Source organism: Colius striatus, chromosome 2 (genome assembly GCF_028858725.1).
Source record: "Colius striatus isolate bColStr4 chromosome 2, bColStr4.1.hap1, whole genome shotgun sequence".
NCBI lineage: Eukaryota > Metazoa > Chordata > Aves > Coliiformes > Coliidae > Colius > Colius striatus.
The window spans coordinates 10,734,886-10,761,900 of NC_084760.1; the positions used below are offsets into that span (position 1 = coordinate 10,734,886).

Below are 27,015 nucleotides of genomic sequence, written 5' to 3' on the forward strand. Positions count from 1 at the left end.
AGATTATTGTACAACATAGAATTTGTCTTGGTGGATTGCAGTTAGCAGGGCAGGGATACAGGCAGAGGTGATTGTGTGGTAAAAACTGAATTCTTTCCCATTCACTCACCCAGGGTGAACCAGCAGCTTTACAGAGGGCAGACCTGAATCTTTGCAAAGACAAACAGTAAACCGAGACCAATCAGTATCAGAATAGTGTGTATGCTATACTGTGTTTTCTCCAGATAGCCATTCATGCTGTAGGCCAAAACTTGGCTCTGCAAAGTACCAGCCTTAAGCTGGTGTCTATAATGTTGCAGGGTGGATCATGTTCCTACAAAAAGTCTGAGCCTTTGGGGTTCTTGGCAGACTCTTACTTCCATGTGACAACAGAGAAAAGGTTGTCAGTAGCGGTCTTGGGCATCTTTAATGTCACCCAGTAGCAGATGTCTGCATACAACACCTCCCAGCCTGTTCTTCTACTTGGCTGCTTTTAACACAGCCTTGGGCCATGGCAGTCCTCGAGTAAAATCAGTAGGAGTTCATTTCACTGGAAACCTGGTGTTTCTTCTTGGGAGATGACACATTTTTCCACCACAGATAAGGTTCAGTTTTACTCTTCTAGGTGCCTCCTACCTCAGAAGCTCATTCTCTGAATTTTTTACCAGGTTTTGGATCAGTAACATTTTGCTATTATTTGTGAGCTTGATATTAATCTTCATTGTGCTCCGTCGGTCATTGGGTACAGATAAAGGGCAGTTTTAACTACACATTGTTTCACTAGGGTTTGTTACAAAGCAGCATCTAGCAAACTCCCTGTCTCATTCAGCCCAGGACACACAGAGAGCAAGGCACATACTCTCTGATAGAGTAACTCCCTTGCAACAGCATGAAGAGGTTTTGTTCTGAGCGTCTTTTACTTAGGAAGAGAAGCAAAATGTTAGGAAACCCCAAGATTTTTTTCTTTTGCATATAAATCCTCTCACTTTTTATTTCAGGGGTCATGCACCACTGAGGTATGTGCTAAGGAAATCGTATTTTGAACTTGCCTCATACTGAAAAATGAAACAGATCTTCAATATTCCATGTAGGTGAAGGTGTGCATCGTTTCTTGAGAATAACCCCTTTGTGTCTCTATTATTTTTACAATGCACTTTAATGATCTGAAAGCACGTGTGTGCCTTCTTAAATCATCACATACAAAACTAGATTTTGACTGTAAAATATATTAAGAATCTCAAAGAGGAAGTTATGCCATGTGTCTCCATTTTCAAAGATAGGATGAGTGTCGACCATATTACAAGGACAAGCTCCAAAAATGAAAAAAAATAAGGTAGGAAGGGGAAGCTTGGTTTTTTTTTTAAAGAATAAATCCTAGCCCTAGACTCCAGTGTTAGAAAAGTCACCCTTACCAGATGGTTAATACAGACAAGGGAGAACAGCCAACTTGATTTCAAATGTGAGAGTGATTTTTAAAATGAATGATAGAAACTACTTCAGATTCATTATTCTAAGCAAGGAAACTCATGTGTTTAGCTTATGGGTCTGGTTTGAATAAAAGTTTGTCTTTCTTGAATAGAAATCATATGTGATTCCAGGCAGTGGCCTGGACCATTTGCTAATACTAATTGTTGCTGGTTGAAAGTAAGGTAGAAGATTGTTAAAGGCTTCCCTGGCAGAAACCTGATCTGTGGAAATGTACTTTACAGGAACTGTGATGAGGTTTACAGCTGGCAGAAGCCTGTGACGGGATGGCCACATGACTTTACATCTCCCTTTTAATAACAGAATAAAAGCCCACGTGATAAAAGTTTGGTAGGTAAAGGGTGGCAGGGTTTGTATAAACTGAAACAGAGAAATGTATTTGTACAAACACATTTTCACATTTTGAAAAATATTCGATGATGTGGCTGTTTTGAGATAATATTATCACAATATGCTGAAGTAAAACTGGCAAGTTAGAAAACCACCAACTGAGGCCAGATGGGCTGTTGAAGTTCTGGCATGAAGCTTCAGTGGTGAAAAAACACAAAGTGTCAGATGATAATCATATCAGTTTGCCCCCACCCAGTCTCAACAGAAACCTGGTCAGTTAGCAAGTGTAAATGCCGATAAGGGAGAGCTCTAACTTTAGTTAAACAAATAAAATGTGATTATTCTGCATTATTTACATGTTAGCACTAGCATCCTGGTAAATTTCAGAGTGAAAGCTTATCTTCTGTTCCTGAAATGCCAGGGTTACACTATTTTCCACCTTCAGCTATAATCCATAGGGCAGCATTGCTATTCACATTCACATCCAAGCTGACTGCATCTAACTGCTGTGTGAAACACCTAGGGCATGACTCCACTGCCCAAAACCAAGTCTCAGTGCCCTTCACAATGCCCTGGAGTGTCTGAGACATCCCTGATGGGCTGGCAGATGTATCCTGGCTCGTATTAGAAACAGTGTGGCCAGCAGGACGAGGGAAGCGGTTATGCCCCTTTACTCAGCACTGGTGAGATTGCACCTCAAGCACCAGTGTTTTGGGCCCCTCACTACAAGAAGGACATTGAGGTGCTGGGTGTGTGTCCAGAGATGGGCAACAAAGCTGGTGAAGGGTCCAGAGAACAAGTCTGATGAGGAGCAGCTGAGGGAGCTGGGGTTATTCAGCCTAGAGAAGAGTGGAGGAGACCGTAACACTCTACAACTAGCTGAAAAGAGGTTGTAGTAAGATGAAGACCGGTTTCTTTTCCCAGGTGCAAGTGATAGGACAAGAGGAAATGGGCTCAAATTGTGCCAGGTGAGGTTTAGATTGGAGATTAGGAAGAAATTTTTTACAGAGGATTGTCAGACACTGTTCCAGGCTGCCCAGGGAGGTGGTGGAGTCCCCATCCTTGGAGATATTTAAAAGCTGTGTAGATGAGGTGCTGAGGGACATGGTTTAGTGTTGTGCTTGGCAATGTGAGGTGAGTGGTTGGACTTGACGATCTTAAAAGTCTTTTCCAACCAAAACAATTCTATGTGGTGCACAGCCCACGACACCCCACTCGGTATCTCCTTCCAGAGTGGTAGCCAGTGCCTTAGGGACACTCTGCAGCTTCACAGAAGCACTAGACACCAGATTGAAGCATTGAATCAAGTCCCTCATGTCTGCAGTGTAAACCTGCTAAATCAACCCAGGATCAGGCTCTACAAGGATCCATGACAGAGCTGTGGCTGGGGAGCAGAAAGGAGCTATGTGTTGGATGCCCAGAAAGGATGCCATGGCTCCTTCCCCACAGGCAGTGTGTCAGAGTTGTTAGAAAAGCTTGGCCCTGGTCAAAAGGGGGAGTAGCATTTGGTTGGTGTTCATACCAATGAGATGTCACTCATGAACTCATCCAAAAGTATTTCAGCTCACGGTTCCAGTCAGAAAACTGCACTCTTATTTTCATTACACATCCAATCAGTATCAACATGTTTTCTGAAGCTTTGTCATGCTCTGGTAGACAGAAAGTATTCTTTTCACTAATATTTGTGTTGTTTCACATCTGGTTCATAACAATTATCATGCTATTGCCAGTGGAATTGCTCTGCATTTGCTTTCATGATGTGCTTGATGGTTGCTCTGGAAAACAGTTTATTTACAGGTACAAGAAGATGCCATTGGGTGTATTTTCCATTTGGCAAACTACTAAAGTAACATTTAGAGTTATAAACACCTGCACAGACTAGCATATATGTTGTATATCTTTCTTCGCAGAGAGGTATACCGAGTAAATGTCACGTAAACAGCTTTCCACAAGTCAAAATGAATGCACACAAAAAAAGAGGAGACCCTAAGGGAAATAACAAATAAAGAAATGGAACTTTTAAAAAACCTTTCCACTTCCATTCCTTCTCAAGCCCAGCCATGGTTACTTCACATCTTCTCTAGTGACTCTCTTTTGGAAAAATCCAAAACCTTCCCCAATTATTCTTTTTATTCTTGATTTTACTTCTCTATCTATTTGCAGCTGGCTGTGAAAATGCTCCATGTTGTGTCCTGTTCTGTGTGAGCCTATAAAAAGTTTCAGTTGCAGCCAAGGCTGGCATTAAATCCTTTCACCTTCTGCTGGTTCTCACCTGAGCATCCTCTGACATTAGGCAGCACGGTGTTCTCACCCTAAACATAGTTGATCAGTTTTCAGGCTCCTTGCTCAGCTGAAGAGCAGATATATAAATCTGAGAATTAATCTTTTTGACATTAAAATGTGGGCTTGAGTCATGCTATTTTCTGGGCTAACTCTTGTTTTTCCTTGATGGTTTGTTTGTGGATTCCTGTCATTCTCTTGTGGTGATGATTATAAATAGAGCTCTAAAAGCAGATTCTTCACAGTTATCAGGTGGAAATAAAGGTAGTAGGGTGGGATGTACAAGAAATGAATATTTGTGTTGTTCTGACATGTTTTGAGCAGCATATCGCAACACCAGCTATGTCTTTAATGGACAAGCACACAATGCTATCCATATGAATACTATGTTTGGCTGTTTAATGGCCATTTGTGTATAAAGACAGCAGCTTTCCCGAATGTGGAGTTTCCAGAAGATTGTCACAAACTCACAGCTGCCCACGGCAAAAATACCCAGGAGAAAGTTGAGCTCTCACACTCATAAACCTGATATTATTGACTGAAATCTGCCTCTTGTCTGCATTTCTCTCAAGAGGAACAAAGATAGCTGTGGGACAGACCTTCTCTCCACTGATTTCAAGACCAATGCAACGTCTCACTTATTTTCCTGGCTCTCATGTTCCCAAAGAAATGTACATTTTTCGTCTCTGTGTCTTGTATGTCCTTCAGTCCTCTTCCAGTGGGGGACACATGAGAAACAGGTAAAAAAGGTGCAACAAAACTCATTTTGCTGGCTCTAGCTGGCTGCAGCCTTACTCTGTAGTCTTCTCCTCCCTCTGCTCCTACACACTTCTAGGGTGTGCAAAGCAATTCCTGTAGTGTGGAAAAGCAGATCACACAGGACTAGCAATTCATAGCTCTTTACTGGACATGGATCCCCAGGCAGTTTCTTGGAAAGGACTGAATTAACTTAACTGAGTGTCCAGAACTGCCAAGTTTATGCAGAGGAACATAAAGGCCACCAAAAAAATGAGAACAAGGTAGGCTGAAGCCACCTGAGACCCACAATGTTTAAGCAGTGCCCCTGAGAGTATTTACATGTGTCAACCTTTCACAGGGAGTTTGGTGCAAACGCTGAGCAAATGTTGGCCTTTGCCAGAAATATGCTTTAAAGAACAGCATGGACAAAGGCTAAGAAAAGCTTTCATAAAAAGCACAGAAAACAGGAATTAATGGAATCCCTTCCCCAGCTGTAATTCACGTGTGGTTTAAATACCATTAACACAGACAAAGCCAAATTCTCAGATAGTTCCTGTAATTGCAAAAGTGGTTGCTATTATAACAGGTTATGATTCAATGTTTCATTTTCCTTTATGCATTATAACTTACATCCTGCTATCTTTTAGCTGGCTCTGTCACCAAGTCCTGACTCCCTGCTAAGCCTCAATCTCTGGCACTCCTAACTAAAGCAATGAGATCAAGTCCTTAAACTTATCCACTAAAATGTGTTGGCTCTGAGAGCTTTTTCCAGAATTATGTCAACCCTCCACTTATCACTTATCTTCCTACCTCCTGCAAGTGCCGCCATTGAGAACACTTTGTACATAGCCTGTGACTTCCACAGACCATCATGCAATGTATTAAAACCATTCTAATCTGCTGCTTCACACATAACCCCTCAATCACAGCTCGTACTGATTCCAACCATCAGGCTCGTAATCTTTGTAGCACGTTAGACCAAAAAAAAAGGCGGGGGGGGAAGAGGGGGCGAAAATCCATTTTCATTTCTATCTTATCCATAACATGTGCAAATATTACCTCATCCATCCTTGAGCTGGCTCCAGAGATTAACCCAAAGCTGACATGAGAGATGTCAAATTTAAAAAATAGTCCATTTCCTGGCAGTCGATTTTATTGTCAGTTTTGTTTTAAATTTCAACTTTGGGTGTGACATTGCTACCAGAATTTCATATTTTTAAATACCACTTCACTTTCAAAGCCTGAAGCCAAGGATGATGTCACGGGTGCTAGTAGCTTAGCACATATCCACAGTGAGAGCCTGAAGATTAAAAAGAAAGTTTTCCTCCCAAAAAACAAGAGCAGGATGCTTTAAAAGTGATTTTTGGAGGAAAGCAAAGTGATGCTATTTAACCTTCTGATTAGGTAAAGCATTACACAGGTCTTTTTAATGGAGGGAATGTCACTTAAGCAGTTTGCTAGGCAGGAAGTGGCTGTTGATGCCTGTGGAAAGCAAGCTGCGTGAGGTTTGAAGCAGCACCCTTTGAAGAGAATGGAAAAAGTTTTACTGAGCTCAGCGGAGGTACTCTTCATTTGTACTAATGCAATTCTGAGCACAATTTGACCCATGGGCATGAAGGACATCAGCTAAAGGGAAAAAAAAATAGCACGAATCCTTTGTTTATGTTACCGAAAAGCTCATATTGTATGCAATATTACTAACAAATAAAATATCCTTTGCAGTGAAACAGTTTGTTCTTCCTAATCCAGTATTACTGTTACGCATGTGTTAAATCATAGGATACACATGGCTGTTAAAGTTGATTTATTAACTAACTAAAAATCAGAGGCATCCACCCAAGTGCCACCCAGCATCTGCTGGGACTAATATCCCTCAAAAACGTCCCACATGTCAAAGGAGGGCATAGGCTCAGAAAAACACTAATCCCAGCTGGTCAAAAGGAGCAAAAGAAAAACAGGTTTTGCTTTATAGACTACAGTATTTTGTTTGTTTTCATTAAACACTCTTACTGATTTTAAACATCTGTATTTGTTAACTTGTTTAGTTCTTCCAAACTTAAGAGTACAAACAGAGCCATATGTGCTCACTGCTGGCATTTCTGTTCCCCAGGCTAACGTTGGCCTCCAGAGCTAGGCTTATCTCTGACAACTCAGTAAACACGGCTCACGGTTAAATTTGAACTATGTGAGGCAGTTTGCTGCCTAGGGAAGGCAGAAGAGGCAGGTGGAAATTTTTCTCTTAAAACCTATGACACCCCTCTGGCACTGTCAGCTCTGCTGAAGCCAAGCTGATGTATAAGGGGACTGCATGTAGCTGGCTCTTCTGTCTCTGGTTGTTACCTTCCATATCGTTTGCATTTGCTGGCTGGAGCCCGCACAGGCAGGTGGAAAATGGTAAACTCTAGTGATTTGCACATCCTGCTTTTATATTGTCATGGAAGCTGCTTTTAACATGAAACAAGTAGCTTCCCATGGTCATATGAAGTGAGTCTGCTTACCTCAAGTCACAGCTGGTCAAGATGACCATTAAGAAGCGCTTTGGCTTCAAGGTGTTAGTACTTTCATAGAATCATGGAATCACAGAATGAACCTTTAGAGATCATCTAGTCCAACCCCCTGCAGAAGCAGGTTCACTTAGATCAGGTCACACAGGAACATGTCCAGGTGAGTTTTGAAGACCTCCAAGGAAGGAGCCTCCACACTCTCCCTGGGCAGCCTGTGCCAGGGCTCCCTCACCCTCACAGCGAAATAGTTTTTCCTTATGTTTAAATGGAACTTTTTGTGTTCCATCTTCATCCCATTACCCCTTGTCCTGTTGCTAGCTACTATAGAAAAAAGGAATGTCCCAACATCCTGACACCCACCCTTTAGATATTTATAAATGTTAATAAGATCTCCCCTCAGTCTCCTCCAGACTAAACAGCCCCAGTTCCCGCAGCCTTTCCTCATATGAAAGATGTTCCATTCCCTTGATCATCTTGGTGGCCCTGCGCTGGCCTCTCTCCAGCACTTCCCTGTCCCTCTTGAGCTGAGGAGCCCAGAACTGGACACAGGACTCCAGATGAGGCCTCACCAGGGCAGAGTAGAGAGGGAGCAGAACCTCCCTCGATCTGCTGGCTGCATTCTTTCACAGAGACAAAATAGAGTGCACTCCAAGGCTCTTTTATCTAGCAGAGAATGGTCTCACAAATCTAACTCAAACCTAACACATTTAAGTGATGAATCAGATGAGTTATTAAAAAAAGGAGCAATCATCATCACGGACCAGAACAAGTTGCTAGGGAAAGTGACATCTTTATAGCTGCTTTCCTAGAGAGCGGGTCACAGTCAAACAAGTTATCAGTCCCACAATACTTGCAATGGACAGGAGATCAGACTACATGATGAGTAGTCACCTTCACCCTGTGTGCTCCGGGAACTTGCTGAGCTGCAGATACATCACTTACACTCCCCAAAAGTGTAGGGAAATGACAGTCACTCTTCTTCTTCCACTATTAAACCAACTGAGAAAAAAAACCCCAAACACTTAAGCTCTGCTACTTTTTTGGCCATTTGAACACCCAGGCACAGAAAAAACAGGCTCATTTCAGACATTCCCCATAGAGTGTCCTCGTTTTGAATATTGAGGCCACCTTTTGCACTTCAGAATATTTTTACTTCAGCTCTTTTCTGTGATCAATTTTACGTGTTTAATTCCAGTTTCTGTCTCATTGGTGGGCATATAATCTTCAAACCTGGCCCGGAATTCTCCATCTAATTTTTGGCACCCAAGTTTCCCACAGAAAAGTTAATACAAATGAGCACTTCTTAAACAATGATTATTATTTTCTTTTTCTCAGGCAGTTTGCCCCTTTGCACAGAGACTGTAGATAATGACATTAAACTTTTGTCTATATTTTGAATTACAGAAACATGTATCTCTCTTGTCCTCAGACCCTGTTTCCTTTGCATTCAAGACCTATATATCATGCTCAGTCTTTCTCTAACGCTTTGCACCCAGTACAAGTCTGTGCTCATCTCTTCTGGTTCATTCCCCACGAGCCACGTGACAATTCACTCCTTGAGGTGGGGATGTATCTATACACAAGAGCATGTGTGCACACATATGTGTTCACACACATGCACTCGCTTCTAAACATGTGCAGCAGTTTTGCCTGTCGCTCTCCTGTAGATGACATGGGAAATACTGATACTATATAAAAGTTGGGAGAGCAGGGGCAGTGAGAGGGGGTGGTAGGTATATGTATACACGTATTTCTTCAAAGGAGAAGATTAATGATTAGTGGAATATATATATATATGTTTAAATGGGAAACAAGGGGGGAGAAGCAAAAGAATGACAGAGCTTATTTGTCAAAGGCTACAGAAAGCAGGGGACACAGACAAATTGGATTTGTGGATCTAGGAGAGCTTCTGCTGTTCACATGCAAGTGTGTATACATGTTGGAATGAGAGAGAATCACGCTGTGAATAGAGAAAAACTTCTGCTGATTCTCTCTGGACACATCCCATATGAGCTTGGCAGCAGCTGGACGAGAGAACTAACAGAGGATGAGTTCAGGCAAGAGCTACAGTACAGTCTTGGTTCATTGAACGCTTCCAAAAAGTAGGAATCCAGTGTTAGGAGAGGTGCATTACAGACCTTCAGAAGCCTAGTAAACAATCCATCAGAGCCACTGAATGTCACCGCTACTCATAGAGACTTTCTGAAGTCTCTGTCAACATTTCATTAACTAAAGTGTGAGGAATTGTCTCTTCTGCCCCTTTATGCCTCCCTACAGAAAGCACCAGCGATATTTGCTGCTCAAAGAACACACAAGTTTCTAAACATGTCGTTGATACCTTTTTCTTGCTCCTTTTTCCTGCCACATTCGTTTCACTCCATTTTCTTTAAGCACTACTATTGGCCTCCAGGACAGCTAACTTTTGGCATATCAGTAAGAAACGTGTACATTAGTCTGAGTAGACTCAAAGTCCCCTAAAATGCAAAAAAAAAGGCATCTGAGGGGATTATCAAAAGCTTCTAGACAATGAAATATCTCAAGAAAGCTGGCTTTGCCCTCCTGGGTGGGAATCGTGGCTTGTATACATTTCTGAAATCAGGGGCAGGTGTCTGGAATGCTACTGCAAACAAAATACACAGGGGAGTCTAATTCATATCACTTCACATCCCCTTCTGAATTTTCACCTCTTTCAAGTCCAACTATTGGGTGTTTTTTATCGCTTATTACATTCTGAACTTGACACTGTGAAGATCAAATAAGCAGCCAGTCATCAATTAACTTTCCAAAGCAAACACTTCAATATTCACAACACATATGCGTTGCAGGCATAAATGTTGGGGAGGGGGGTGTTGGGGTGTGTGTGTGTGTGCACACATGTAGAAGGAAGCAGGGGAATAGGCTGCTCAGTTAACACACAAGTTTCAAAACATATGGATTATACACTGTTCTTGTATCTCTTTTCCACACAACGTCTCTCACTCCGAATGCAAGCAGATACACATACACACACGTGCTCACCTTTGATATCAAATTGGGCCTGGATCTTGCTGTGAATGTAATTTTCTTCTGCTCAAGGGCTCTTGTGTTTTTTCTGTAAGTGGCCTGAGGGGGCCATCAGGTAAGGAGAATTTTGGCCCACCATGTTTTAAACCTCAACGCACATTATGGCCAGAAGCAGCAATAGCTTCTCATTGTAAATTGTGCCTGTTATTGTAATTTATCAGGATCAAACAGTTGCTGGCAGCCCTTTCCATAAGATCCAGTTGCAGTGTCTATATCAGCATCAAGTGAAATCAAACATGGCTTGCGAACAGAGGTTTAGCGATAAATAAATCACTCAGGGAGCTTTAGAGAAACAAGTCTTCACACACACCAATGTTATGGTACTTGTCTTTATTTCTCTTCCAGCTTTCTTTTCTTTCTTTTTCTTTTTTTCTTTTTAATTTGATTCACAGTGTTCAGATGACATGTGTTTTGCCTTATTCAGCCATTTGGAGTACAGGTGCATGACTGTGTTTTTGATGGAGTGTTGCTATTCTGGAGTGCTCCATCCAAAACACAATCCCACACATGCAATCCAAACTGCCGAAGATGAGTCAACCATCTTCCCGTTGCCATGATAATTAGACATATTTTTTTCTTTCATTCAAAGCTGCATGGTCTCTATTATTAGTTGCAGATGCCACGCTTAAACGATATTGTTGAATCTTAAAAGGCTTTTTGCACGGGGCTATTTTATCCTTCAGAGCGGAGGAAATTAACAAAAAGCTTATCCAAACTTCGATTAAATCAAATCAAATATTATTACACTGCAAGGAAACAGTGACACCTAAATACCTTTAGTATATGTGTAAAACTCGTAGCTTAATATGCTATTAAGTAAATATAGCAGCTCGCCGGGGAAGGTTTGTCCTAATTAAGGGATTCGTGAAACAGCAGCTTCCAGTCTTACTAATCCACACAGGCCACACATCTAAGTGTCTTTTCTTTGAAAACGTTTCAGTTTCTTATCACATTAAGAAAATGACCACTTCCCAGAAGCCTGAAACAACAAAGAACCTCACTGGGTTTTAAATCCTTAAGCTAGGTATTATTTTCCAGACAAATGCTTGCAAAAGGCAGTTTTCACAGGTCTTAATATACACTGTCTGAACCTTAGGGCTTTCTAGTGTTTATTTCTGGTACCTTAGGAGCTAACAGGCGATTAGTGGGGCAGATATGGGGAGAAAGAGAAGACACAGGAAAGCAGGTGTCACAGTCCTTCGAGGCTAAGCTTTAAAGACCAGTTTAGTCCTTACACAAGCCTGTCTCTTGGTGGCATTTTTGGTACTAGGTGGGTGGCAGACAGACACCAAATGTTCAGCTGCTGGAAATCTCTAAGTAATGACAGGTTGTATCCCTATCTAAAGCACTGTTTATGAAAAAAATAAATGAACAAAAAAAAATCTGCTTGTCTGCATTTGGGAATCTCAGAGTGGTGAGGTTTTCCTTTCCATAGTACTTATCTGGCTGGCTGTTGTCTTCTGTACACAGAACAACAATTTAGATTATCTTTATTTCCAGGTATGCAAAAATAAAACAAAAAGGAGTACATGCTGACTCTAGAAAGACTGATTCTCTTGGTGGAGAATTAAACCTCCTTATCAAGCACCATCAGCACAGGGCAACAAAGGCAGCATGCTATAAATGTGCTGTAGGTAATGGATCTACATCTAGCCAAAGTGGCCCCGAGCACTGCTGGGCATGTAGAAGTAGAAAAAGAGACCTCAGGTTCCCCTGACATCCCCATCCCCGGGGTCTGTGCTAGCAACATCTGTACAAAGTGCATTGGAATGGACCTTGTGCCTTGGTGAGCAAGAGGGTGATAAGTGAGGAGGAGATTGAGGGGAGATCTCATTAACATTTATAAATATCTAAAGGGTGGGTGTCAGGAGGTTGGGACATCCCTTTTTTCTATAGTAGATAGTAACAGGACAAGGGGTAATGGGATGAAGCTGGAACACAAAAAGTTCCAGTTAAATATAAGAAAAAACTATTTCAGTGTGAGGTGAGGGAGCCCTGGCACAGGCTGCCCAGAGGGGTTGTGGAGGCTCCTTCCTTGGAGGTCTTCAAGACCCACCTGGACATGTTCCTGTGTGACCTGATCTACGTGACTCTGCTTCTGCAGGGGGGTTGGACTAGATGATCTCTAAAGGTAGCTTCCAACCCCTACCATTCTATGATTCTATGAGTGACACGGCCACATTAAATTGACAAACGTGAACTTCCTTCACACGGAGGACAGAATTGTAATAGTCATCCTGTCCTCACCATCGATATCAGCTAACACATCCCAAGGTTTTTTTTATTACATGTGAACTTGAGTTTTGGAAGGTTAATTCCTTTATTGGCTAAAGATAAAAAGGGGTATCCATGTGCATTTTTCCATTCATTAGGGGAAAAGGGCTTCCTCCTCATTCACCTGACCAGACCATGGATCAGCCAGTGGGGCAGAACTTGTATGGGCAACAGTTCCTTGCAAGGACTTGATTTTATCCCCTCAGCTTTTAAGACTTGATGCTCAAATTCCCTGTGCAGGAATGTAAGACACTGTATGATCTCAAAGAAAACAAAAACACAGAGCAGATTATTTTAGGATTAAGTTATAATGAGAAAAAAAAAAAAGCTTGAGGAAAAAAGTCATTGTGATAAATTTCATGCTCCAACTCTCCTGTCCAAATGTACATTGGAAATACTTTTAGCTTGCTGAAAATGAATAGACATTCCACTAAGAAGCCACTTGGTTCACAGGAATGCTGTTTATGGCAGACACGAAATCAGGAAAACTGTGGAATATGTTACTGGTTAAAAAGTTAAATTGAACCCCTGGCAAGCAAATTAATGGTCATTGCAAATTTTCTTTCTAAAAATGTAGGCTAGTGTACAGCAAAGCAAGTGATCCATCAGTAAAGTAATGACCTTTCAAGCCAGAAGTCAATCTTGCCCAGTAACAAATTGCTTAATTGAAACTATTATCTCAGCAGTATAATTGCAACAAACCTTTTGCTGGAAGCCACAAAGAGTAGACCCTGTCCATCAAGCTTGAACTCTGGTGCTTACAGCTTCACTGCTCCATTTCAGTGCAAAGCGGCACACAAGCATGCTGAACACTCTCAGCCTGGCACAGGGAGCTGAATCACTAGAGCAATGCAAATTGGTATAGGATTAGCATTTGTTATCATATATGTATGCACCTGCTGCTAAGCCCCACGTCTGTCCCAGGAAAGCTAGATCTAGAGTTACTAGAGAAATGCCAGTTGCATGTGAAGAACAGGCTGGAGGGACAGTTCTCATATGCCTACAAAGAAGGAAGAAGCACCGTGTTCCTTAGCTCCAGCCATCACTGGTGTGAGGCACACTTAGTGGTGAGATTCAAAGGGGTAATGCCCCCACCTCTAACAGGGACAAATCTCAGCCTTGTGGATGCACAGAATCTTTGAAAGCATTCTGACCGCTTTTCCTGAGTAGACGTACAAATCTCTCTTTCTACTTCTTCACTTGAGCAGAGACTCCAACCCAAAATAAGCATCCGGCACTGAAAGTAAGGAAGCACAATCCCTTGGCCAAGTGGGTGTTCCAGGTTCTCACCACTCTAACAACAGATCATTTTTAAACCAATCAAAAAAAAAAAACCAACCCTGAAGACCTCCCAGTTGCACTAAACACAACAGTTTGATCCCCCTCTTTTTTGGGGGGGAGGGAGGGGGCAGTAGGAGAAAATGTTATGACTAGTTGTATTTTAGGGAGAAATCTCCTGTGGCAATTGTAAAACTACCTTATTTTCAGAGAAGAATGCTGAAAGTTTCAAATCTGTTACTTAAGATCTTATGCTATTTCTGTACTGACAAATGTAATCGCAGCTGCCATACTGCACTTTTCCGGATCCTTATCTGCAGAGAACTGATGTTCCCCTAAATTAGCTTTTTAAGATAAATACACATGCATGTGCTGTTTATTGTGCTTTAAAAATACAAAAGAAAATAAGTTGAGCGCAGAAAAAATTATTCAAACTGCATTTGGAGGGTGACCCAAGATGTGGGAAAGTTGTCTATTGCTTATGTTATTTTTTCACCCACTTTTGAGTGCTTTGAGGCTACATTTCCCCTGAGTTATGACAGATATTGCCACCCACCTTAGTTCTTCCTGCCTCTGCCCTAACAGAACCTCTTTGTTGTTTTATCTAATCAGATTCAGAGGCCCTGCTAGAGTTGGCTCTTTCAGACTGTTCAAAGCGGTTATATTTCTTATTTCCCAGGCTTCAGAAGAACTAAAAATAACCAAGTGAAAATCTGAAATGCAAAGCTAATAGTCTTGCCAGTGTTAAGCAGATATGTTGTCAGGATTAACGGGAGATTTCACTGATCTGAAAAATTTTAATAGATCAGAACATTTCATTTTTCTTTCCTCGGTTTTCTGAGTTAAATCTTTCCCAAGCCATTAAGAACTTTTCTTAAAATGTTTACCTTCTTTTCTTCTGAACCAAAGACACGTGATGTGTCTTCACACAAAGAGAAAAAAAAATATCATCAACCTTTTTATATACAAAGAATATTCATGGCAGACAAAGGCTTGCAGTTCAAATGACTTCAGGTGAAAGCAGCCCAAGTTGTTTCTCTAGTCCCCACAGAGGAGTCATAAGTGTGTTGCCCATGCCAAGTACTGGGAATTTCCTTTGTCAAAGAAGGACCTGCAGTTGGCATAGAGCAGGATTGTTAGGCTACTTGAGATGTGCCACAGCTGGTCATACCAGCCATATTTGTATCCATCTTTGCACAATCATTTTCCCAGGATCTGTCAAAAGCGAAAGCTCTTAGCAAGAGGGATCCCGCTCCACGGGTTGGATTACACAGCAGAGCAATGTTTCCCAACAAGTTTATGGAGAATTAGGAAATGGTAGAAAAAGCAGTGTTAAATGTTGGCAGATGCATTTCTTTTAAGTTGAGAGAGTGAGAAGCAGCTATAATTACTGACTGCAAACATTCACCCTCTTGAAGTAACTTTAACTGCTTACATTTGCTGGCCATAGCACAGTTTCCTCTATGATGGGGAAGGGTTTACTCCAACAGCCAGTAATTACAGTGACTTTGCATTCTCCCTCTTCCAGAGGAACCAAAAAATTGGCAGCACAGGGCAGAGCATTAAAGCAATTAAGACTTTACACAAACGAGCCAAAGGAAGGATCTGTTTTGAAAAAGTCTGAGAAACAGTGCATGTCTGCTAACTCCCAGAAACTGGGAAATGGCCAGCAATGTGACAACCCAGCCTCTAAACCTGCAGCTCAGTTCAAGGGACTCAAGCTTGAAGCAGAATTAAGATTAGCAACTAGACTAAGCCTCTGGAATAACATGAAACATGACACAGAACTTAGTTCTCAGCCCGTGGAGGGGCTGCATGATGGAAAAGAGCCGGCCTCGGCGGGTGAGATGCTCAGCTGAGTTCAGGTTAACAACCATAAGGCAGCTGACCATAAATCCAGCCTTCGGGATCTGAGGACTACAGCTAATCAGCAGTGGAACAAAATGAACATGTTAAAAATGATCTCTTCAATTGAAATTATAGTTGGGTGAACTATTTTATAACCATACCTAATTTAACAACACCAGACTACCATTTTCTCTCACACAAAATACAGTTCCACGCAATTTTCCCCTTTCTCTGTGCAACTTGTACTTTTATGGAAGGCTTTTCCTTTTTCTGATGCCTATACTGGAAAGGGGTTTTCTTGCATAGTCATGTAAGGAAGTATTATCGCAGTGGGCACGCACAGAGAATGCGGTTTTAACTTCTTAATTCACCACTGTTTGTTTGCTTTTCATTCAGTATGAAACTGTTAACCTTTAAAACAACATAACCAAGAATATGGCTAAATATTTATTATCATAATCTCATATTCCACATATTTGCAAGTTCAGTACTGAAATACTATCTAATGCAATGACTCGGCCAAAGTGGATGTGGCAGATGGGTTTTTGCTTTTTTGTTCCATTTCTTTTTCCCCATTGATTTTTACAGACGATACAAGTCTAAAATTAGACGTGTGAAAACAAAAGCATGGCTATTTTATCCTTTCTAATTTTACTGTTAATTGCTTTAAATTATACTCAAACGTGAAGTCTTGCACTTCAGCAATATGGAGGGGAAAAAAATCCCACATGCCCCACATTTAAATGAGAAGCCAATTACTACAGCGGCAAAATCTGGTTTCATAGAAGTCAGCAAAGGCTTCCCACCCACATCAGCAGAGACAGAATTTTACCTTATAATTTGTGGCTCTGTCCAGCAGGACCTACTTCAGAATTTGTGACCACCCTTCTGCTTTATTAGCATTGCTGCCTACAGTGCCACGTTCCTGGCTAAAATTCATTGCTGGCCTTTGCTCTCTGGTTTTTAAGCTCCGCTGTTTAGAGCTCTGGAGAAAACTGCTCCAACTTGTTGGCATGAGAAGGAAAGGAAAATCTTTTAAGTGGCTATTGTGCATGTTATTTGAATGCACTGGATGACATTTCAACACCAGGCGATGCCTCCTCTCCACCAGAGTCATTAAGAGTGGTTTGGATTTTCTATTTTCTTTTTCCTTCCCATATGGGCACTGAGGTTTCCAACGGCATTGATCCCTCTGCACATTTTTCTATACTTTGTACGAGCCTCTTTGAACATACTTCTGCAAACAGAACGGCTTCAATGTGCAACAGTTTTTTTAGCAGCTCGCAGGACTGAGCCCTTGATGTGATTATTTGATTATATATGAAGTAACCCTCGTGATCAATGGATGTCACGGCTATCACTTTGAAGTTAAGAGCAAAATTTGCATTGGCTTAATCTGAGCAGGATCAAGGGGTGCAGCGTCAGACTGACATCCCTTAATTAATTTCCATATTTCTCCAAATGCTCGTGCCTCGTTCCGTGCTTTTTCATGAGACGAGAGAAAAGAACAAATGCTGGAAACTGGTATTTTCACCAGCAGTAGGCTGTCACACTTAACAAATCGTTCTAGTATATTAGTTTATGTGGGCATCCTGTCCTTGATCAGCTCCCACATTTCCCATAGACGGCAGCAGTTGTGCACAAAGAGAAAATAAATGATGCATGCTTTGCAAATGGAAATATAATACTCCATCTGCAGACAAAAGGTTTGATTGAAAGAAGTGCTGCAGCACCTTTAGTGAAGTAAATCCTATAGACTCGGGTTGAAAACCCAGAGCCCACATTTCTTTGCTTCTTTGAATTGAAACTATAATTTATGCTTGCATAAGAAACAAAAATCTGGGACACATAAAGGCCATATTGGAAGCAAGGTCTTTATCTCTCAGGCTACAGGAAATGAGAGACAGTAATAGGATTTTAACTAGTCTCTCACTTGCGATGAGTATCCAACACTTGCTGAAGAAAACTTCCTTTTCATTCCAAGCCTGCTCAACAGAAAATCAAAACGTCTCTGTGTGTGTTTCTGTGTGTGTGTGTGTGTGTGTGTGTGCAAACAATGTTCATTTGTATTCTTAAGTGAGCTTGTTTTATTTTGCCATTTACTAAATGCTGGCGTAAAAATTCCTAAAGCAACGTGACTCTCACAACAAACACAACTGACAGACCCTAGCTGGAGAGCACATGCAAGCACAGACTGCAATTGTTCTGTGGTTATTTGAGAGACAGTGGTCAGGGAAACAGGGGTCATTAATTTCTCTGCATATTTTAAACATTTCCAGAGATGTGCTACATTGTATTAAAAGCACAGCCGCCAGAGCTAAGGCAGAAACATTAGGAAAGCTTTAGGAAGGGATTTCAGTGAGGAGTGAGAAGGGACCGTTTGGTTTTGGCCTTTGCACTAGGGAAAGCTTTTCCAAAGGATCAGCTGAGTGATTTCTGGAGAAGCACTTCCCTTAGAAACTTGAGGAAGAAACCTTGACTGCAAGTGCCAACAGCACTGGCCACACGGGCTTCGCTGAACAAGAACAAGGGGCGTCCGGTCCTCTGCACAGTGCTGGCACCAAATGGCCTCAAGTTGCATCGGGAGGTTTAGATTGGAGATTAGGAGGAACTTTTTCACAGAGAGGGTTGTTAAATGCTGGCACAAGCTGCCCAGGAAGGTGGTGGAGTCACCATCCCTGTAGATGTTGAAAAGCTGCGCAGACGAGGTGCTGAGGGATGTGGTTTAGTGATGGGCTTGGCAGTCTGAGGCTAGTGGCTGAGCTCGATGCTATGAAAGGTCACATAGAATCTCAAGGGTTGGAAGGGACCTTGAAAGATCATCCAGTGCAACCTCCCCGCCAGAGCAGGACCTCCTAGAACAGGTCACACAGGAACTCGTCCAGGTGGGTTTGAATGTCTCCAGGGAAGGAGCCTCCACAACCCATCCGGGTAGCCCCTGCCAGTGCTCCCTCACCTGAACAGGAATAAATTCTTTCTTGTATTTCTTTGGAACCTCTTATATTCCAGCTTGTACCCATTAGTTTTCGACTCAATGACTCTATAAACAAACTGGATTAATTCAGTTTTAATTCCCCCGCTTCATCCACAGCCTCCCGAGCAGCTCCGAGACGGGCAAAAACCAGCCACAGGGCAAGCGCCGAGCTCAGCCGGGAGAACCGACAGCGGGGCGGCGGGGCGGGCGCTCGCACCAACGCCGCGTCCCGTGTCTCTGCTGCCGCCGCCCGGCTGCAGCACGCCGGCCGGCCACGGATCCGCGCCCGACCCTGCGGCGGGGCGGCGACGGAGCATCCCCTGCCGCCGCCGCCGTCCGGAGTGCAGGAGCGCGGCTACCCTGCGCGGCTGTGGCATGGCCTCTGACGGCGCAAGCGGTGAGCGGCGACGGCAGCGGCAGCGCGGGCTGGCCCGTCACCCCCGCGCCGGTCCCCGCCGGTGCTGTGCGCCCGCCTCCCAGCAGGCGGCGCCGCTGCGCTCCGCACGGCCGGGGCGCGCCGCCGCGTGACGTCACCGCCGCGGCCAGCCGAGGCGAGCCGAGGCGAGGCGGCGTTTGCTGCGGCAGCTTCGCCCGTCACGGGCCGCCCACAAGCGCAGTCACGTGAGCCGCCCTCCCGCGGGTAGTGTTGTTGGGCGCGACGGTGGCCGGGAGGGTTTCCCAGGCAACGGCGCCCCCCCGCTCCGCGCCTCCCGCCAGAGAGGCGGCCCAGGTACGCTCCCGGCCGCCTCAGGGCAGCCCTCGCCTCCCAGCCGCTTCCTTTCCCGTCCCTACGCCGCTCTCTGCAGCGTCCCTTTGGGGCTTGGCTCGACCTGTCTGTGACTTATCGGGGCCGTCGTACCTTGTGTGCTCAGAGCGGGAGAGGACGGGGCTGGGGTGGGGAGGAGCACGGCCCGCCCGCCACGGGGCCGCTGCCGCGTGCCAGCTCTGCGTGTGCTTTAGGGGCAGCCGGAGGGAGCGGAGGAGGGTCAGGGCACGGCCGCTCCTAGCGCCGGGTGATTAAAAGATTACCCGAAATGTACAAGGCTACATAAGCTTACCTTCATCCCTGGGCTTTAGCCATGCCTTCCCAAAACTACTTCTTCCTGCGCTTTGTGTACCGCAGCAAGTGAATGTTGTATGTACCGAGTCGTTTGTGAGCCTTCAGTTCTAATAGTATGGCCTAAGTATGTTTGCTAAGGGTAATGTTTGTTTGTAATCTTCTATTTGTTTTCCTCCTGAAAAATAAACTTTTATATCGATTTCTGTAAAAAAATAGCTGTAATTATAAGATAGACAGAAGTACTGATAATTTCAGGTTTAGTTTGTCTGGCAAGGCTGCAATTAAGTATTATCCACTCACTGAAGTAGTTGGTGCAGCTAGTAAACTGTCAATGCATCTCGTGGTCTTTGATGTAAAAGTATAAAAGGGTACTGGATTATGTGTGTCATGAGAGGTAACATTCTTAATCTCCTTACCATGTTTTCAGATGCATTGTCCAAGTGCTTACATAAGGAGATCTTATTCAATTCAAAGTCTAGGCAGGCTGCTAATAACTTTTTAACTTTTTCCTGTTGGTTTTTTTTTTAACCACCAAAGCATCGGGTCTGTGGATGAATAAGGAGTGAAAGCAGGAAGCAATTGTCACAACTTGCCTGTCAAAATCGATTTACTAGGTAGGTAACAGTCCTGTGTACAGAGAGGGCTCCATATTGGGAGAAGTTTTGTTTAATGGTAAAAGCATTCCTGGAAATGTTTAGCCCTTTTATGTTTACATAGCACTTCTCAGCCTGGAAGATGCTAGGGGTAGTTTAATGCTGCTATACATGTGCAGTTTTGAAGGTAGCCATATGTGTTGAGCAGCCTGATGTACGAAAGCTTTGTAGCATTATGTGAGATGTATTTTATACCTGAGAAGTCAACACACACTTTTGGGAATGGGAGGGGGTAAGTGCCATTGGCTTTCTATATCAGGGCAGATCAAACCAAATGTCATCTTCTGGTCTTAAAAGACCTTCATATATTTATTGTTTACCGAGTCCTAAGCACAGCAGAAATTATGACATTAAATTTATAATGCCAGATGTCTCCAGTTTTGGAGAAGAATCATAGAAGAGAATTAAAAGCCCATAAAGTGGATGGAAAGTACTACCGCAGTGGATTCTTTTATCATTGACAAAATGCTTAATTGTGGGTAGCTAAGAGACCTGTCTTTTGAAGAAAAATGTAAAGATAGTGAAGAGAATCATATTTTATTTCTCCCTCAGTTTAAATGCTGAAATGGTTGTTTTGGAAAGGAATATTTTGATAAGGAGTTTGCATAACCCAGGTGTGTTTGCATTGGTTGTAAATAGATTAGGGGTGAGAAGAATGAAATTTGGCAACTCTCGAGATCCTGATGAGGAAAGGCTGCGGGAACTGGGGCAGTTTAGATGAGACTGATGGGGGATCTCGTTAATATTTACAAATATCTAAGTGCTGGATGTTGGGAGGTTGAGGCAGCACTTTTGTCTTGTATCCAGTGACAGGACAAGGGGAAAGAAGCTAGAACACAAAAAGTTCCATTTAAACATAAGGAAAAGCAATTTCATTGTTGAGGTGAGGAAGCCCTGGCACAGGCTGCCCAGGGAGTGTGTGGAGTCTCCTTCCTTGAAGGTCTTCAAGACCCACCTGGACATGTTCCTATGCAACCTGATCTAGGTGACCCTGCTTCTGCAGGGGGGTTGGACTAGATGATCTCTAAACGTCCCTTCCAACGCTTACCATTCTATTATTTGTTTTGCTTATAGCTCTCTATGAAAGCAGTAAATCACTGCTTCTGATTTCTGAATGCTTCTAATTACCTCTATTTTTATTTTCAATCTTAGTTTTTAAAGTGAGTTGTTTGGGAGGTGGCATCCAGTTGCAGACTATGGCACACCGATTTTCAGAGGAAGAATTGGATGAGCAGTTTGAAGAGTTTCTGAAAGAGGTATGTTTCAGAGCAAGGTCACATCTCTGTTAAAATGCAGGGGGAAAACTGAGTATGGAAGAACAAGAAATGGAAGACGTAGCTGTGGTTTTATCACATAATTCACATAGCTGTCATATCTGAGCCTCTGTGAGGTCTTAACTTCATTGCTAAAGTAAATTCATAGTTTTCATTTTGCTTTGAAATCAGGAGAACAGTTCTGTGATTAAATATTTTGTCATTGCTAGGTTACACCTCCAAAAAGAGCCCTTCCTTCTTGAATTTCTTTTGCTTGGTTTTGATGTAATTGTGTGTGTTTTACTTAGTAGCAGGAGCTTAAAATTGGTATATAATTGAAAATGAAATTATACACTTTCCTGGTTTGTGGGCACAAGCTAGGTTTTAAGCATTCCCTTCTATTTCTGTGCAGTGCCTAATGTCACTGAATTCTATTTAAAAATTCTTGTATTAATCCCAACAAAAATAAGTGTGTTGCAGTGATTAGAAAATTTTCATTTTAGTCCTTATGGTGTTTGATGATTTTGAGCATGGGGAAAATCAGCGCAAAGCTGTGGGTTGTGGCTTAAGCAAACAATTATTGGATGTGGTCAGAATACCCTAATTTGGTATAATTTTTTTCAGTGTGTATAGACATATAATTTCAGAATTTGCCCTCTGATCTATCAATCACACAGTGTGGTAACTCTTAAGATGCAAATACCACATACAGAAGGCCTTTACTAGGTTCCAATAATGTATGTAAGTGTAGCTGTTGTTGGCCAAGGAGTCCTGTGTCCAGTTCTGGACTCCTCAGCTCAAGAGGGACAAGGAACTGCTAGAGAGAGTCCAGCACAGGGCCACCAAGATGATCAAGGGTATGGAACATCTTCCTTATGAGGAAAGGCTGCGGGAACTGAGGCTGTTTAGTCTGGAAAAGAGGAGACTGAGAGGGGGAATCTCATTCATATTTACAAATATCTAAATGGTGGGTGTCAGGAGGTTGGGGCAGCACTTTTTTCTGTTGTATCCGGTGACAGGACAAGGAGGAACCTCTGTCAACCTGCTAACTACAGCCTTTCTAATACACCCCAGGATGCCATTGGCCTTCCTGGCCACAAGGGCACATTGCTTGCTCATGGTCAGTTTATTATCAACCAGCACTCCCAGGTCTCTCTCTGCAGAGCTGCTCTCCAGCAGGTCAATCCCCAGCCTGTACTGGTGCATGGGGTTGTTCCTTCCCAGATGCAGGACTCTGCACTTGTCCTTGTTGAACCTCATGAGGTTCCTCTCTGCCCAACTCCCCAGACACAACACAGCCTCTGGGGAATGAGCCAGTCCTCCCAGTTTGGTGTCATCAGGGAACTTGCTGAGGGTACACTCTGTCCCCTCGTCCAGGTCGTTGATGAAGATGTTGAACAAGATTGTCTCCAGATTCGTGGGATATTTTTCAGATACAGAATAAATGTAGCTTCATTCAATTGAGAGAATAACATACCAAAATGCCACTTGAAAGTTAAGATTCACAAATAAAGCTAGGTTTTGGCCATTAATTTCATGATAGATTTGAGTTAACATTCTTGAATTCACTGAAATTATAAATGTTAGTAAAACCAGAAAATTAGGCTCTGTATTTCTGTCCAAAGTTCTTTATTTCTATTGTTATAGAGGAAGTTGCTCTGGGGAAGAGAAAGCAGGTTTATTCTCTTAATTATTTTGCAGTTCTGTCAAAACTCTGTGTCTGATTGCTTCTAGTATTGTTCCTCATTTGACATGGTCTTCTTGCTCCTCAGCTGTTGCCCACATTGAGAATGCCTGAGTTAGGAAAAAAGAAAATCAAAATAGCTATGTTGAACAGGCTGCCCAGGGAGGATGTGGAGTCTCATTCCTTGGAGGTCTTCAAGACCCGCCTGGACACATTCCTATGCGACCTGATCTAGCTTGAACTGCTTCTGCAGGAGAGTTGGACCAGATGATCTCTAAAGATCCCTTCCAACCTCTACCATTCTATGATTCTATTCTAAGTGGTGTTTGGCATGTTCCAGGGAATGTAACTTTTAAGAAATCGTGTCTTGTTTATTGTTTCAAACTAAAGCAATCTGTAAAGTGTTTAAGCTTGCTTGAACATGTATACTGCCAATCTAGTCATTAAAAATACACATCGTTTTATGTTTTGCCAGCCAGGTACAGACCCAAATAACAATGACGTTATCTAGTCTCTTCTGTTAAGTCCCCTCCTTTGCTTTTGTTCTTTATAAAAACTGTGCCACCTTGTAATATTAGAAAGATGAGAAGCTGATGTGTTCCATTGTTTGAAATTGCTGTGGAGATGATGTCTGTGTTGAGAGTACAATGGCAGGGTATGGGAGGAATAGCAAAATCTGCTTAGTATAATGAAGACTCAATATTTTTTAAGCAAGTCTTTCAGAGAAGAAATAAGGCAGGATGCATTTTCTCTTTTAAATAACTCATAGTGAATCTGTCTTTGTTTGGAGTGGATTGGATGCTTGCAATTAAAACATATGAAGTTAAAAGCCTGTACATAGAGTTGCATGACACAGGTCTAATATGAGGATTAAACTAAAGTCTTTTGGTATATGCACTGAACTTGAAAGCTGTCAGTGAAGGGGATTTTCTAGGCTTTTATCATCACATAGAAGGAAACACGTGTGTCTCATAACAATTACTGAATGCAGGATAGGTCTTTTAATGGTTCCACTCCACTGCCTGGTCATGCTTATTCCCAACCCCTTGCCAGAATAGCTTGTCATCATCCATGATTCTTCTCTTCCTCTTCCGTCATCTGTGTGCCTGTGATCCTTCCACTCCTCACCACTGCTATGTTGCTTTAGCCTCCTCTATTGTCACTTTAATTTCCCTTTAAGCATAATTTCTCAAATGGATATAGCTCCTAGGTTTTGTGTTGGCTGTGGAGTTCCCTTGGGGTATGTAAGGTGAGGAGCTCTTTCTAATACACAGGGCTTCAATTAGTTGCTTTATTTGATGATACTACAGGCAAAACAAAGGTAGGAAAAAGCCATTGTCTGCTTCTAGTCTTCTAGGTTGACTTACGTACTATGTGATATTCATGGACAACTGAGAAGGCAGGCTTTCAAAATGAAGGGCTATACCATCTTTTATTAGAAGATCTGTAGGACAGTACCTGGAAGGGTATCAATACACCTTAAGCCATGTTTGAAAAACAGTTTTTATTAAAAGACCAACAACATTAAAATATTATTTTGTACCAAAAATGTAATTTGGAGTCGATTTGTTTTGTTGAAAAAGACTTATTTAATGAAATAATTAGGACAACTGGTCATGGAAGTCTGGCTGCTTTAGATGTAGTCCTCTATTACCTGTCTACTTCCTTAAGTTCCATCATGTGTATAGGAGGCAGTAAGCTGATTATGTGCCAGTTATCCCAGTTCTTAAAACTTACTCAATTTGGCTTGTATTTAAGTTCAGATTAAACATCTGACAGTTTGGGGTTTTTTTTCTTTTTTGTGTGTTCTTGAAATGTTGACAGACTGTGTTTTTTGTAGAGGAGGGGAAGGAGGAAACCAGTACCACTTACTGGCACTGAAAAGCCATTACTTGTCCAAAAACCTCATTGGTTTATTTATTTACTTTTTTTTTCAAAGGAAGAAAAAAAACTCAAGAGAGTTTTCTGTTGAGACAACTGACATGTTGGGAAAAATGCTCTAGTATTTTTGTGTCAGCGTTTCTTTCCCAGCTGCTGCAACTTTACTGTCTGCAGTTGACAAGATGACTGGACAAAGAAAGTTTCCAGAACTTGAGAACAACCGATGGGAGTTTCAGTTTCTTTAGTTACAATACTCTAAGGATTTTGAGCATCACTGAAGTTCTGCTTTCAGAGCAGAGGATACTGCTAGTCGTAAAAGAAACAGCACATGAGAGTAGAGCTTGCATGGAACACCTGCCAGTGGTTCTAGCTAGCAGGGGGCAGGCTGACCTTTGGGGACACTGGCAGTAGTGTTGTGATTGGCACTTGGGTTGTGACTAGTGTAAGGAAGTTGTTATTTATAGGATATTTATTAAGAATGCAAAGCTGGTTAGTTCTATGTTGCTGAGCCAACTTAAAGACATTGCAATACATCCTGTTGTCTAGCAGTTTCATAATTTATTAAAATTGTGATTTATTAAAGTGCAAGGCTCAGAGCACTTAAATTTTCTTTCTGAGACTGTATGACAGGGCATTTAATTTTTTCAAGTGAAACCATAAGCTCTAAAGATTTTATTGATCAGATATTCATAAGAGTACTATTTTTTTGTAATTACTTTTTTCTTAAGTGATGGTTGTGGATAATTGCTCTTTGATTTATGGATGTTCTTGTTAGACCCATAAAAATTGAAGCATTAGCTATATATTAAAGGTAGGCTTTTATGGCAGTGCTTTTTACACAATAGGAATCAGACAGTGGACTGCAAAGGCTTGTTTTAATAAAACATCCTCTTGTGTTTTACATATTAAGTACCCACAATCCTGTTGCCTCTAGTATTCTGTTCATACTATAACATTTTCTTATTGGTGACTATTACAAAAGAAGCTTTTGAACTTTTCCCATGTGATTCATTTCATATGTGAATTCTTTTTCTTACACTTTATGGCTTTTGCTTAACTGTTCATTGTGTTCTTTAAGACATTTTAGGGCAATTGATTTTAACAATTATGGCTAAAAAATTAGGTAAAAATAAAAAGTATGCCACTCTCCTTAACCCCATGTTTACTGAGGTTAGCACAAAGAATGCATATGGTTGCAGTGCACTAGGTTAATTAGTGTATTTTCTTGTTCAATGTCTGGACAGGTAATTGTGGCTCTGACCCTGTTGTAAGCTACAAAGACCCTTACTAAAGAAAAGTGCAGAGATTTAGGGTTTTTTTTAAAAAGTGCTGTTGTCTTATGAAGTGTCTGTGGCTCTTTTCCTTCCTGTTGCTTTTCAGTAACTTAGGTTCACAGGATGTTCATATTCAAACTTTTTACTTCCATTGATTTAAGCCATCAGGCAAAATCAATGTGAATGGCCAACACATTTTAAAGTATAATTAACACAGAGAGTTTAGTAGGAATAGCTCTGACCTTTCTGTTAAGTTCCATGAACACAAAGTACAAAATTGATTTCTGAGATGTGATTTGCTGGGAGATAGAATGTTGCTTGTGAAAAGTTATTTTTAGAATATTAATAATGATATTCATGTGTAAGGACAGGCCAAGGCAAAACTATTTCTGCTCTACTTCATTATCTTCACAGATGTAGTCAGGATTTTGGCTCTTATATGTTGAAACTAATTGAA

The 27,015-nt window shown here is 42.0% G+C and overlaps 1 protein-coding gene across 4 annotated transcripts in view; it reads left to right on the forward strand.

Moving 5' to 3' along the window:
- Positions 1-19,379: 19,379 nt before the first annotated feature.
- Positions 19,380-27,015, forward strand: part of CEP162 (centrosomal protein 162) — a 51,916-nt gene continuing 44,280 nt past the window's right edge. For 2 of the 4 annotated variants that reach the window (XM_061989448.1, XM_061989452.1), the window contains exons 1-3: positions 19,380-19,483; positions 20,351-20,427; positions 21,619-21,722. In XM_061989448.1, coding sequence (XP_061845432.1) covers positions 21,663-21,722 — 60 coding nt within the window. In that variant the 5' untranslated portion in view covers positions 19,380-19,483; positions 20,351-20,427; positions 21,619-21,662. Of the gene's footprint in view, positions 19,484-19,662; positions 19,938-20,350; positions 20,428-21,618; positions 21,723-27,015 lie in introns of those variants that run through there. The other 2 variants (XM_061989450.1, XM_061989449.1) reach the window with 2 other exon arrangements.